General features: G+C 39.6%; 2 protein-coding genes across 2 annotated transcripts; one reads left to right on the top strand and one right to left on the bottom strand.

Annotated features, from left to right (window-relative positions):
- Positions 1 to 19: 19 nt before the first annotated feature.
- On the top strand, positions 20 to 6114 carry LOC104813036 (abnormal spindle-like microcephaly-associated protein homolog). The gene is made up of 11 exons (XM_010540524.1): positions 20 to 785; positions 996 to 1464; positions 1559 to 1644; positions 1748 to 1861; positions 1961 to 2149; positions 2249 to 3952; positions 4318 to 4495; positions 4588 to 4817; positions 4965 to 5380; positions 5487 to 5642; positions 5802 to 6114. Exons 1-11 carry the CDS (start codon positions 72 to 74, stop codon positions 5887 to 5889), a joined length of 4344 nt encoding a protein of 1447 aa, XP_010538826.1. The 5' UTR covers positions 20 to 71; the 3' UTR covers positions 5890 to 6114.
- LOC104813027 (K(+) efflux antiporter 3, chloroplastic) lies at positions 6091 to 12539 on the bottom strand. Its single transcript, XM_010540512.1, has 18 exons — positions 12150 to 12539; positions 11424 to 11786; positions 11217 to 11318; positions 10948 to 11028; positions 10300 to 10401; positions 9762 to 9839; positions 9550 to 9618; positions 9248 to 9298; positions 8552 to 8665; positions 8332 to 8433; positions 8109 to 8243; positions 7846 to 8027; positions 7593 to 7728; positions 7435 to 7506; positions 7209 to 7310; positions 6967 to 7128; positions 6693 to 6782; positions 6091 to 6591 (listed from the first exon to the last, which is right to left on the bottom strand). The coding sequence occupies exons 1-18, from the start codon at positions 12198 to 12200 to the stop codon at positions 6250 to 6252; spliced, it is 2334 nt and encodes a 777-aa protein (XP_010538814.1). The 5' UTR covers positions 12201 to 12539; the 3' UTR covers positions 6091 to 6249.
- Positions 12540 to 12694: the final 155 nt, after the last annotated feature.

Here is a 12694-nt window from a genome sequence, read left to right on the forward strand (position 1 = left end):
TCTTCCGAATTCAAATTCAAATCGCTCTCTCAGAAATCGGACAATCTCTCTCTCTCCAGTAACTTTTTCCGATGGAAGAAAACGAACCTTCGCCGTGCAAGTCGCCGGATCCAGTGAGAAATCCGCCGTCTTCGTCTCTCAGAGACATATCGAATTTCAAGACGCCGCGACGCTCCTTCGCCGTGAACACGAACTTCCTCGACTCCTCTCCGTATCCGCAGTTCTTCACGGCGTTGCGGCAAACGCCCAAGTCTTCTTCTTCTTCTTTCCGTCGCCGTCCTTCTCTCGTTCCGTCTTCTTCGATGCGGTCCAAAGCCGCAAGGCGGCTCAAGGCCTTCGAACTTCAGCAGTCGCAATCTTCTCGCAAAGCAGAGTTGGAGAAGAAACAGAGTCTTAGATCTCTTGCGAAATCACTCACTGTCTGGCTCAATTTCCTCTTTGAGAATCCCAGATCATGCGGTTGTTATCCTCTGATCAATGATTACGGTGCTGGTGACGTCGGATACTCGGGTAATGCTAAAAGAGAGAGCGGTGATGCGATACGGGACAGTAGCGTTGTCAGGGTGGATGCAATATGGCGGAACCCAAAAAGATCGAGAAATATAGGTTGGGATGGGGAGGAAGGATCCGAAAATGACTTATCCTTGGCAGGATCCAAGTACTCTCTACTTAAGGAATCACTGCGAGATGTGTGCAGTTTAGATGATTTGAAACGAAGAATGCGAATTTACTTGAGTTTGGGAAGTTGCAAGGAGATTTTCGATGTAATGACGCGAGTTACCAAGGTAACTATATCAACTCTTTTTCTTTTCATATCAAGACAGTACCTTGATCGTAAAATTACGCATAGGGAATTAGTTTATATTGAAGGGCCGAATTGGCGGAAAAGTATATTTTCGTTTTGGGTTGTGTCGAGCAAGGTTGGTTATTCATACTTTTTAGGATAAGGATAGGCTAGTTAGTTAATGGGGAAAATGCTATTGTTTCTGTTTCAGAATATTGATGAAGGGAGGATAAAGATGAAACCACATTGCCCTCTTGTAACTGATATTGGGATGAAGGAGAAGGCCATCAGGACACTTATGAGCTATAACCAAATTTGGCTTCGTATCGGGTTATATATTATCTTTGGTGGTGATTCATTGTTAACTGATGTCGATGCCGACTCGGATCAAGAACTGGCATTCTTGAAGATGGTAATTAACAAGCAGTTCTTCGCGCATGATGGCTTTGCCAAAACGTATGCTTACAACAAGATGGTTGAGGGCTTATATAAACCAGGATACTATGAAGCTCTTGGAACTGTGATATTGAAGAGAGTTCTGTTGCTTGTCCTTATAATGGATAGAGCTAAATCTCAAAGCTGTCTCTTGCTTAAATATGGAATCGATGGAATAGACGGTGGCTCACCCCTCCTGTTCTCTGTGAAATCTAGCATAAAGTCTAGCCATCAACTTATTAGTGGTAATTGTGTGTTTTGAGTGAGATAGTTCTTCAATTTTCTTGCATGCTTCATATTTACTGCGGCTGACTCCTCCAATTTATGGTTTCAAAATAGATTTGTTACCGTCAGATGTAATGCATGGAGAAGGTAATCTCCTCGCCCATCTGGTGATTATAGGCTACAAAGTCCTTTATGAGCAGGTATTTTTTTATTATGTTGAATGCAGTGGCTTCCTTAGCTCTAGGTTGTTAAGATGATGAAGTTTCTTTGGCTTCAATAACTTGTCAAGAATTGCTCTTGCAGTCTCCTCTGGTTGAGTATGACTTCAGAGTGAAAGATTTATTTGTTGACCTCCAAGATGGTGTGCGGATTTGCAGAGCCATCCAGTTACTTCTTCATGATTCATCCATCCTTGCGGTTAGTTTTCATTTTGTTTTCTAAGATGAATACACAATGTTATGTGTTGCATAGAGAGTATCTGAGTTTAATTGCCTGAGAGGTTTTCTGGGAAAGCAGAAAATGGTTGTTCCATCAGACAATCGCAAAAAGAAGTTGTCAAACTCTGGAATTGCACTTCAATACCTGAAGAAGGCTGGTGTTCCATTAAAAGATGATGAAGGAATGATGATTGCTGTAGAGGATGTTGTAAATGGAGACAAGGAGCTCACCATTTCACTGCTATGGAATATTTTTGTCCATTTACAGGTGAGTATTATCTCGTTTTCTTTTTTTGTTGCTATTTTTGGATTGTTGAAGACGCATGTTCTGAGTTTTTATTTTGGCTATATTCTTTGCAATACGAAGCTTCCTCTTCTGATCAATGAAAAGCTCCTGGCTGAGGAAATTTGCAAAGTCCAAGGGCTGGATCTGGATAATCAGATTAACATGTCCACTTCTCCTTTGGAAATGCTCTTGAAATGGATCCAGTCAATTTGCAAGAAGTATGACTTCAAATTAGAAACCTTTGCATCATTGGTAGATGGAAAAGCAATATGGTTCTTGCTTGATTCTTATTTCTGCAGAGAAGTTTGTTGCCCCTGTCTGCTAAAAGAGGAACCAAATGAAGTACTTGTCCCTCGATCAGTTATGTGGAACACAGATTATACAGATGCAGTTCACAATTTCATTCTGTCACAAAAGTTGACAGCACTCTTGGGAAGTTTTCCTGAGGTCCTGCAGATTGGCGATCTGCTGGAACAGAATGCTGCAGTTAGTGACCGAAGTGTTATCATACTGTTAGGCTTTCTATCATCAAAACTGATCATCAAAGAGAATATGGATCAACTGAATTTTCATAAGCTATTGTGCTCCAATTGTCAAGCTCTGGAGAGGAGATATTCACGAATTGGTTCTGGTAGCTCTGAATCAGCAAAACGTGAGGAAGCAGACCAAGATGATAAAGAAGATGCTACCAAAAGGTTCAATGCTATTAAGGCCTGGTGGCAGGAGATGGCTAACCAAAACCAGAATCGTGTTGGAAAAGCTACTAGCCATTTTCTGCAATGCGTCTCAACTAGTAAAAGCTCTATGGATACCCGAAAAGAAAAGGCAGCAACAGTAATACAAGCATATCTTAGGGGACTTTGCAGCCGTCACAGGTTTACAAAGATGATGAATGCGATCTGCTTTTTACAAACTGTTGTCAGAATTTGGTTGTCAGCAAAACAGATGCAAGTTCTTGAGGAACTAACTGTTGGAGAAGATTCTATGCTTCTATCAGAAAGATGTCCCAAGACAGAATCTGTAAGGAGATATGTCAAGTTGATTGTTGCACGGCAACGCTTCATCAAGTTGAGAAAATCTGTTTTGGTCATTCAGCGAGCTGCAAGGAATTGGATATCTAGGGTGCACAGGCAAGACATTCTACCCTCTATTGCTTCTGAAACTGAGAGAGAACAAGTTTCCCCTCAGGAGTTGCACCTGCCTCACCTTGATCTTGAAGCAGCATTCAGGATCCAGCTTGCTTGGAGGAGTTATAAAAGATCCAAAGACCGAAACATGTCTGCCATTGTCATTCAGTCTTACACACGTGGATGGATTGCTCGCAGAACATTTACGAAATACAAATATTCTGTGCAAGCAGCAGCATTCAGGATCCAGCTTGCTTGGAGGAGTTACAAAAGATCTAAAGATGAGAACATTTCTGTCATTGTTATTCAGTCTTATACACGTGGATGGATTGCACGGAGAACAATTAAGAGATACAAATGTTCTGTCCAAGCAGCAGCACTCAGGATCCAGCTTGCGTGGAGGAGTTACAAAAGATCTAAAGATGAGAACATTTCCGCCATTGTTATTCAGTCTTACGCGCGTGGATGGATTGCACGGAGAACAATTACGAGATACAAATGTTCTTTGCAAGCAGCACTCAGGATCCAGCTTGCTTGGAGGAGTTATAAAAGATCTAAAGATGAGAACATGTCTGCCATTGTTATTCAGGCTTATATACGTGGATGGAATGCTCGGAGGACTGCTAAGAGATATAAATGCTCTGCGCTTGTTATTCAAGTAAGTTTCTTCCATTCTTTCATGTCTGCCGTTTTTTATTTCATAGTCAAATCCAGTGCGGTGTACTTCTCAATCTGTTTCATTTTCCAAATAACTCTCCCTCTCTGAAACTCGTTTCATTGCTAAGAGAAACACTTTGATCATTCATGTTCCTCTTCACCTAGCTGCTAGATACTTGTGTTTTTTCTTTCTTACTAAGGTAGTTTCCAAAGATGTTAAGAACTCCTTCCATAGCCGTAACAAATAGTTAAATGGTGACACACTGTTATGTTTTCCTTCTCACAGCTGTGACAAAACTTTACACCTCATCTTGTGGGTTCTTTGTCTGTTTAGCCAGTGACTATATATTTATACATGTTATGCAGCGCTATTGTCGTGGTTGGCTTTTAAGAAGGAGATTTTTACTTCAAAGAGAATCTGCAATATGCATTCAGAGTGCTCTCCGGCGTTATAATTCCTTGATGCCATTTCTTCGTTACAAGCATGCTGCCACAGAAGTTCAACGGCTTGCTAGCGTAGAGATTGCTAGAACTAGATTTCGAGGTGCTCAAGCAAAACTCTTCAGGACTTTGCATTTGGTTGCTTTTCATTTTTGTGAATGAAAACAAATTATTTCCCAAACTATGTTATCGCAGGGGCTTCTAATCTCCGTACTCAAGCCAGCCAGAGGGTTTCAATACTACCCGAAAACAGCTTCCAGACGAATAAACTTCTACCTGCTGTCATTAAACTGCAGCGATGGTGGAGGAGAGTTTTGTCATGGAAGGCAATAATAAACTCAACGGTCCTAATCCAGAGGCATATTCGTGGCTTTATTACCAGACGGAGAATTTCTATGGAGAGACATTACATTGTAACGATCCAGGTACAATATCCCCGAAGCTTCTTGTGTCATCTTTTATCTCATTCCAATTGGATCTTCATTCTTCCTAACAGCACTCGCAGATTTTAGGTTTTGTTTTCTCATAAACTCAATATTAGATGTATCTTTTACTTCTTTATGGTGTAACAGTCACATTGGAAAGGCTATATCACCCGAAAAGCGTCAAGAGCTCAGGTTATGGATCTGCGACAGAGAATGCAAACCTCTGCAGCAAATGTTGATGACAATAAAAGACTCATAAACAAGCTTCTTTCTGCACTTTCCGAACTACGAAACACGAAAAGCGTCCACAACATTCTTCACATCTGCGAAACGTTGGATTCAGCAACAAAATACTCAGAGAAATGCTGCGAAGAGCTCGTGGTTGCAGGAGCTATAGACAAGTTATTAACGGTTATACGCTCCGCCAGCCGAAGCATCCCTGACCAAGAAGTCTCGAAACACGCGTTTTCAACCTTGAGAAACCTGGCTCGCTACCCACACTTGACAGATGAACTAATCAGTAGAAATGGATCCATTCAGACAATTTTCTGGGAACTGCTCAGGTCTTCCACCTGTCCATGGGCTTACCTCTGCATCTTATTCCTTGATTGTGTCATTTATAGCATTTAATCTTTTGGTTATTCCCACTTTCTTTACTCGTTTTCTCAGGAACAAGGAAGAAGGATACTTCATTGCTTCGGATGTTCTTAAGAAGATATGTACCAACTGTAAAGGCGTAGAAGCAGTTCGGAAGCTTCCTGCATATGTAAAACGGCTTCAAGGCGTAGTTGAAGAACTATCTCGGAAGGCAACAACCGAAAAAAGGTTAGATATTAGTTATCAAAATTCAGAAAATGAGCCGTTTTAGTGAATGTTTATAATCCGAACACAAAACATCTTTGCTCACACTTGTATAATCGAACCATGAAACCGACGGTAGTGTGATTCTAACAGTGTAATCACGACGGTGTATGTCTGTTTCAGGAATGCTAAGGGACAAGCAGGAAGAGAAAACAGCGAAAGAAGACTACGTGAGGCTGCGGAGATTCTGAAACTGATATCCAGCCGATGAGAAACTTCGACAGTTTCGGACAAATAGTGTTTTTTAGGTCTCTAACCACATTAGGTCGTGTTTGTGTGATGTATTTTCATGTTGCTAAGTAGTTTTTGTTCTCTCCTTTTACATACAAGCACATATAGAGATCTTCTATCCTATTTTGGATAATCACCTTGATTTGTGTATGCTTGATTCTTGGAATGTGACCTCCAAAGATTAAGTAAATCACATATTTTTGGATGATTTATTCCCTAAGAGCCGAAATTAAAGTCTAACAAACAATTTTTATCTACATGGAATGTTTTAATCCGTAAATAAAGACCTTTTTTTAACCTTTTCTTACCAAAAAAATAAAGAACAGGAACAGATGCTTCCTCATTCATTAACTTTCTCAGCTTGACCAACGAAGCCATTGTCGGTGTTCACCTCACGGCTCAGAAGATCTTTGCCACATGACTCAATCTCTGTCTCTCTCACACCGATCTTGCCTTCTGCCTCTTGGTATTCTACAATCTCTTGAACTTTTGCAGAATCTGAACTCAACTCAGATGCCCGAATCTCCACCGGCTCCATCTGATTGAGCTTTCCATCATTGTTCGTGAGAGACTCTTTCGCTTGGAGCTCCATGGAATCTCTGAAGAGTTCACTGAGAAACCTTACGTCATCAGACATAACCCCGAACCCTCTCAACAGCTTCGATCCCAACTGTAAACTCGTCTGTACAAAAACATAAACATATACAACAGAATCTCAATGTTTTTGTCCAGAAGAGAAGAAAGTCTTTCCCTTGAAAAGGATCTCTCTCCTTGTTACGTTACCTCTGTGTTTTCTAATATGGCGTCAGTTGCTCCTGTTTTCTTTAGCTCCAGGAGATGCCCCACGTCTTGAGCACGTGCGTAAATGGGTATCTGGTTAAGTTCAAAGCCCCAACTGGAATTAGCTACAGAACATGATTCACTAACTTCAGTTACTACGGTTGATTAGTTCTCATCAGATCAGCAACACATCTAAAGGTTTCAAACACATCCGAAATGGATTCTGATACCGAAGGTGGGAGAGTGAAGGGAGAGGAGAGTTTCAAAGTATTATCACCGCAGGGAAGGCAAGCCTGAGTCTCTGAACAGCCTCGGTAGTTCTCTTCTTGCCCTTATACATTATCAGGATAGCTTTAGGCGATGAAATACCCGCAGATTGCAAAACGGATGGCCGAGAGCCATCTCCATACAGAATCGGGAATCCAAGTTTCCTAGATTCCTGCCAAAAACATAACTTCCTCATGAAAATAATCCATAGTTGCAAGTGGTAGAGGCAAAAGAAACAATCTGATTAAAGACCTTCACTACAGCGGGATTCAGATCAAACGCTACATAAGGCAGTCCCACAAGGTCGCTATCTATCCCAGAAGCCAATGGGGTTGACAGAAAGTTGGCCAGCACCTGCAAGCGTATGAATGAAATGGGAACGCATCAAAATCTGAAATGGAATCGTATGAGAAATCCCCAAAGTTTTAAGATTTAACATAGTTGTAACATGAATCTACCATCAAGTTGATCACTTTACCTGGCCCATTTGTCCGAATCCAAGAAGAACAATAGGTTCGCTGACATCATAATTCACGGTCTCACTTAATCTCTGCAGAAAGGTTGATACCCCATCAATTGGAGATACAAATTCATTCATGTCTATTTGCAGTATAAGCAAGAAAAAGGGAATCATACCTCCTCGCTGTTAAATTTTTCTTCGAGAAAATCGGCGGCTCTTCTACCAAGTTGATTGAGGAAAGGAGTTAACGCCATTGACAAGACAACTACGATAATCAGCAGCTTGTTCAGCTCAAGTGGAAGCACTCCCAGCCTGCCGTCAAGAACACATATACGACTGTATGAACAATACAATCCTGAACATCGGATAATAAAATAAAATAAAAATAAATAAATAAAAGTTATTGAAACAATTCATCCGACGAATAACCTGTTGGCTAGAGAGAACACGACGAATGCAAACTCCCCTCCTTGGGAGAGAAGAAACCCGATTCTTATGCTTTCTTGTAAGGTTAGGCCAACACGTGGACCAATTGCGGTTATAATCAGTGTTTTAATCACAATCAGACCACCCAAGAGGGAGAGAACATTCGGCCATTCTTGGAAGAGAAGCTGCAAGAGATTAACCACATGAACGTGAATGCCACAAGTTTGGTTCAACGACATTGGATATTGTGTATACAACAAGGTTACCTCCATGTCAATGGAACTTCCCGTGGTCACAAAGAACAAACCCAGCAATAAGCCTCTGAATGGTCGAATATCAGCTTCAATCTGTGTCCTGAAATTGGTTTCTGCTAGAAGAGCTCCAGCCAAAAAAGCTCCGAGCTTCATAGCAAGTGAAAGGAGAATATTAGATGCGCATGCATATGATAAAATAACAGGGCATGGTGTATTTACAGGGAAGTAACCAAACCGTATCACTGAATCCAAGCTTTTGAGTGAGAAGTGAAGTCCCAGCAACAGTCAGAAGGCAAAGAGCGACAAAAGCCTCCGAGCTTCTTGTTTCTGCAATAACCTGAATATTGTGGGGCTTAGTTTTTTTAAGCTCTGCACCAAATAAAACATGTCTTGTATTCATTCATTAATAAAGGATTGACAAAAATATTGATAGAGATAAGGACATGAACAAGTACCTCAAAGACTCTACGGAGAAGGTACTTTCCTCCAAGAGAGAGAAGCCCCAACCCGAGAAGAGCCTTCGCACTTTCCTTTGCAAGCATTGGCCAGATGCTTTCGCCGACAAGATTCTTGTAGCAAAACAATGGTTCAAATACTAAGCTCAAACCAAACCTCAGTTATGAATCACAAGGTTGTAAACATTGTAAAACTTTAGTGATGGATCATTCTAGGTATATATTGCATCCATTTCCATTATAGCAAAGAGAGAAACAACAACAAAGGAAAAATAAAATCCATATTTTAGAACAGAATAGGACATTGTTCAAATAAACTCTGAAATTGAGCAAATAGTAAGAGAAAACGAAAAATTTTTGGATGTCTTCACAATTTGTTCAATGTTTTTACAACATTGAGAATATGGAATCTACATAGTACAAGCATCACATTGTAAACAAGTGAAACTTTACAGAAGGCATAGACTTCTTACGAAGGGAAAAGGAAAAGAAAAAGCATCAGTAAGATATAAACTGCACGAACATTGAAAATTGGATTCTTTTTTATACCATTCAATGAGTTGTAGGTTTTATTGACACTGAGAATACAGTTTTAACGATATTTGTATGAGTAAAAGATCATTCCTACCCCATTCCCTTTCAGAATTCACCATACAAGTTTGTGTAAGAAAGTCAAAGAAGAATATAAGCAAGTACCTGGCTCTCCAGCACCGGAAGAATGACTAACAAAGGTACAACTGCTATGTCCTGAAAATAGCAGTAAAGGGATTTAGGAATAGAGTTTGAGTTGTGCATGTGGTTGTACATGCTTTAGATTTTCATTGGTATGTTAATCACGTTTATGATAGGTTCCGCTAGTGTTACATAGTATATTATTACCTATTTTAAGTGGCTTTCCACAAAATGGTATACTTTTCCAATTTCATATTTTCAACACCTTTGGAGCATTTGATGTATCGTGATAGAAAGAGGATGGAAATAAAAAGGAGAGGCGGGACCTGCAAAAGAAGAATCCCTAAAGTTGCTGAGCCAAATCTTGTAGGGAGCTCACCCTTCTCTGCAAGAAGCTATAAATGTTGCACTTGTTAATAAAATCTAAAAAAGAAAGAGAACTAAATCAAAAGAAACTACATAGTTTTCTTTTTCTCCTGACCATTCTCAAAGTACCGCTTCTGCTCATGATTTAGTATGTTTACAACAGCGATGATACCTGAAGAACAAAAGCTGAGGATGACAAAGAGAGAGCAGCACCAATTACAACAGCCTCATCAATGCTTCTGATGTTGACCTGGTGTTTTACATAAAGAAGTTGATGATTCAAGAAAATAGCTTCAAATGCCTAAAGGAAACCGTTGGAGATAGTTCTGTGCTCAACCAGTTGATTTTAGCAGAGATCTTCCTTCATTCAGAGATATAACCAGCAGACATGTGAAGGATAGTAACCGAGAGTTCCCAGGTTATAAACAATGACAGAGAAGACTGAGATAACTATGCACAACATCATCTACCCGATCTCTCCTCTCAAAAAAAAACATCTACTTGAATTTTCAAGATTTAGAATCAGAATTTCAAGGCTATACAAGAAAAGCAAATGGCTCCATGCGAAATTTGGAACAAGAATTGAGACACAGATTTCAATTTTCTTAATGGGTTCAACAGAGAATGGGACTGAAGATATACAACTATGAAAGAATATCTGGTAACCTTACACAAAGAATTTAAAGAACATTTGAGAGTGAAACTCTTACCAAGTCTGGCCTTGAATGAAAAAGAAATTCGAGAATTCTCGTTCCTATGGCTCCGTTTGGTGGAAGTTCAAAAGCAGTGAAAGCAAGTGTGGATAACACCACCTTTAAAATAGATGAAATAAAGAAAAAGGAAAGTATTATTACCAGTTGAGAGACAAATCATGGGGAATCAGTGACCTACATTGTCATACTTCCATAACGGAAAGACTAAGTCCATCTAATAGTTAGACAAGGTGTCTATTTCATACTGTGAATAACTCAAAATAAATGAACTTGAATGAAGATTAGGCCGATCTGTAACAAAGAGATTCAGTGAACCACTTAGAACTATTTGTCAAGCAATTTCAAAACCAAAGGCTTCAAGTTTAGGTACTACTAAGCTCTTGATATCAGAATCAGTCAAGATTTCTGGAACATCTATTCATGGACTGATGATAAACACACCAATTGTCAATCATTCTGATATAGAAAAGCATATTAAGATGTTGTCAGGACACTACGCACAAGAGTAAATCTGGAATATAAACCATATACAACTTCAGTAACAAAACCCAATCTAGTCCAATCCTTGTTTATGTGACAGAGCTGAAGAAACATAAATTAGTGTATCAGATTCAGGCCACTAATGGAACATTTTCAGCGCCATACCTGAGTCAATCCCAAGCCAAAAGCAAATCTTGCAAGTGCCTTCAGACGTGCAAGTGAAAGCTCTAAACCCATCTCAAAAAGCTGCAAACGAAAATTGGAGCAATGCCAACCAATACACGTCACTCGATGCATGAATCTTTCAAGAACAAAAAGGAATATGGCAAAAGAACCTGAAACTTAAAAGTTTTACAAGGAAATATAAGAAAAACACTGCCATTGAAGCTTGGAACCAAAATACACAAAGGCCTTAGCATAGTCACTAGGCTTACCAAAAAAAGAATCCCCCACTCTGACAGAACCTTGACATCTGTAATATTTCTAATCAAACCAAATTGATTCAGCACAACCCCAGCAAAGAAGAAACCAAGTATCTGGAGACCAAAATAACAAAACAATTATACATCAAGAATACAATATCAATTTAAATCATCCGTGTGCATCAAATTGGACCATAAAAGTTCAGCGTTTCTACATACCGGACTGGCTCTAAGGACTTTGAATGCAGGGACAATGATAACAGTCACCATTAAGAAGGTCAAAGTATCAAGTCCAAGATCGTTGATGACATCAACAGCACTTGCCACATCTAGCGTTGCATAAGTCCGGACTCTCCTTGAGCACTCCGACAGGTTACATTGGAAGTACAATCTTCTGGAGCTATGACACAATGAATTAACCAAAAACCTTCTCTCGCTCGAATTTATATTCCCTAAAGAACGTAGATTAATCCCAAACTTTACGCCATGTGAGTATTTGGGCACACATGGCTTGCAGCACTTCACTAAAGTATAAACACAAAGCTTTGATCTACGACCATGTTGGTTGACTGCACCATATCCCTGTAAACGGTAAATAACACCTGATCAAATTAAAATTTAACTACAGAGAATTTTCTTCGCCTGAGTTCCAACTTCCATGACATACAAGATGCCAATATTGACATAAACATGAATACGGTGTCCATCCATTCTTTCATACTAACATGAAATTTTTCAGTGTATACAAAATGGTTTGAGATTCGTCTGGTGCATAACAATGGCTGCATATTTGCATTTATGTAAAAATTACAACAGCATGTGTTTCCTATCTCTAAACCCAGGCAAAGATACAAATTCTGAATTGCGCAAATTATGAAACATTCAGGAAGCGAATGAATCAACAGAGAAGAAGTTCAACTGAGCTAAAGATGAAAAAGGAGCTACCTTGGGAGATGGGCAACAAGATATGGACTCCAACACAGCGCTAATTGCCATTTAGTACTGAAAAACACAGAATCAACGCCCAAATACATTTGCTGTTTCACCCATAAACCCTAAAAACTGAAACTTTTTTTTGTTTGCCAATAGGGTATATCTCAGAGAACACTTCTCGTTTGCGTCTGAAAATTTGACCAAAGGTGAGGAAGAAAGCAGGCCACGTCAGGCTCAAGCGACCTCCGCTTATCTCCAGAATAAGAATCTCTACATATATGTATGCATGTATGTATAGCCGCACCAAAAACGGAGAAGGGAAGGCAAGGAGGGAAATTTCTTGACCGGAGAGAAAAAAAAAAGTATTTTTTTTTTTTAATTTGTGGATATATGTGTGCGAGAGAATAGAGTTTCAGCCACAAAGGCAGACTTGGCACGTATCTTTTTGTCAGCAGATAATGGTTTTGGTTTATCCAGATTTCACAACACATTGAAAAATAAGTTTTTTGCTTGAAAATGAAACTTGTGGCCACAGTTCAGATGATACAAAAAGAAAT

This window comes from Tarenaya hassleriana, unplaced genomic scaffold (genome assembly GCF_000463585.1).
Source record: "Tarenaya hassleriana unplaced genomic scaffold, ASM46358v1 Cleome1, whole genome shotgun sequence".
NCBI classification, from domain to species: Eukaryota; Viridiplantae; Streptophyta; class Magnoliopsida; order Brassicales; family Cleomaceae; genus Tarenaya; species Tarenaya hassleriana.

What these genes read in the sequence shown, in the direction of transcription:
- LOC104813027 (XM_010540512.1), bottom strand. Translation starts at nt 12,200, where the DNA reads ATGGCAATTAGCGCTGTGTTGGAGTCCATATCTTGTTGCCCATCTCCC. An exon ending in CCTCAGCTTTTGTTCTTCAG is followed by an intron (nt 9,619 to 9,761) that starts GTATCATCGCTG and finishes CAACATTTATAG; the next exon opens with CTTCTTGCAGAGAAGGGTGA. An exon ending in TTCCGGTGCTGGAGAGCCAG is followed by an intron (nt 8,666 to 9,247) that starts GTACTTGCTTAT and finishes TTTTGCTACAAG; the next exon opens with AATCTTGTCGGCGAAAGCAT.
- LOC104813036 (XM_010540524.1), top strand. Translation starts at nt 72, where the DNA reads ATGGAAGAAAACGAACCTTCGCCGTGCAAGTCGCCGGATCCAGTGAGA. An exon ending in GCTCTGCGCTTGTTATTCAA is followed by an intron (nt 3,953 to 4,317) that starts GTAAGTTTCTTC and finishes CATGTTATGCAG; the next exon opens with CGCTATTGTCGTGGTTGGCT. An exon ending in TGCTAGAACTAGATTTCGAG is followed by an intron (nt 4,496 to 4,587) that starts GTGCTCAAGCAA and finishes ATGTTATCGCAG; the next exon opens with GGGCTTCTAATCTCCGTACT.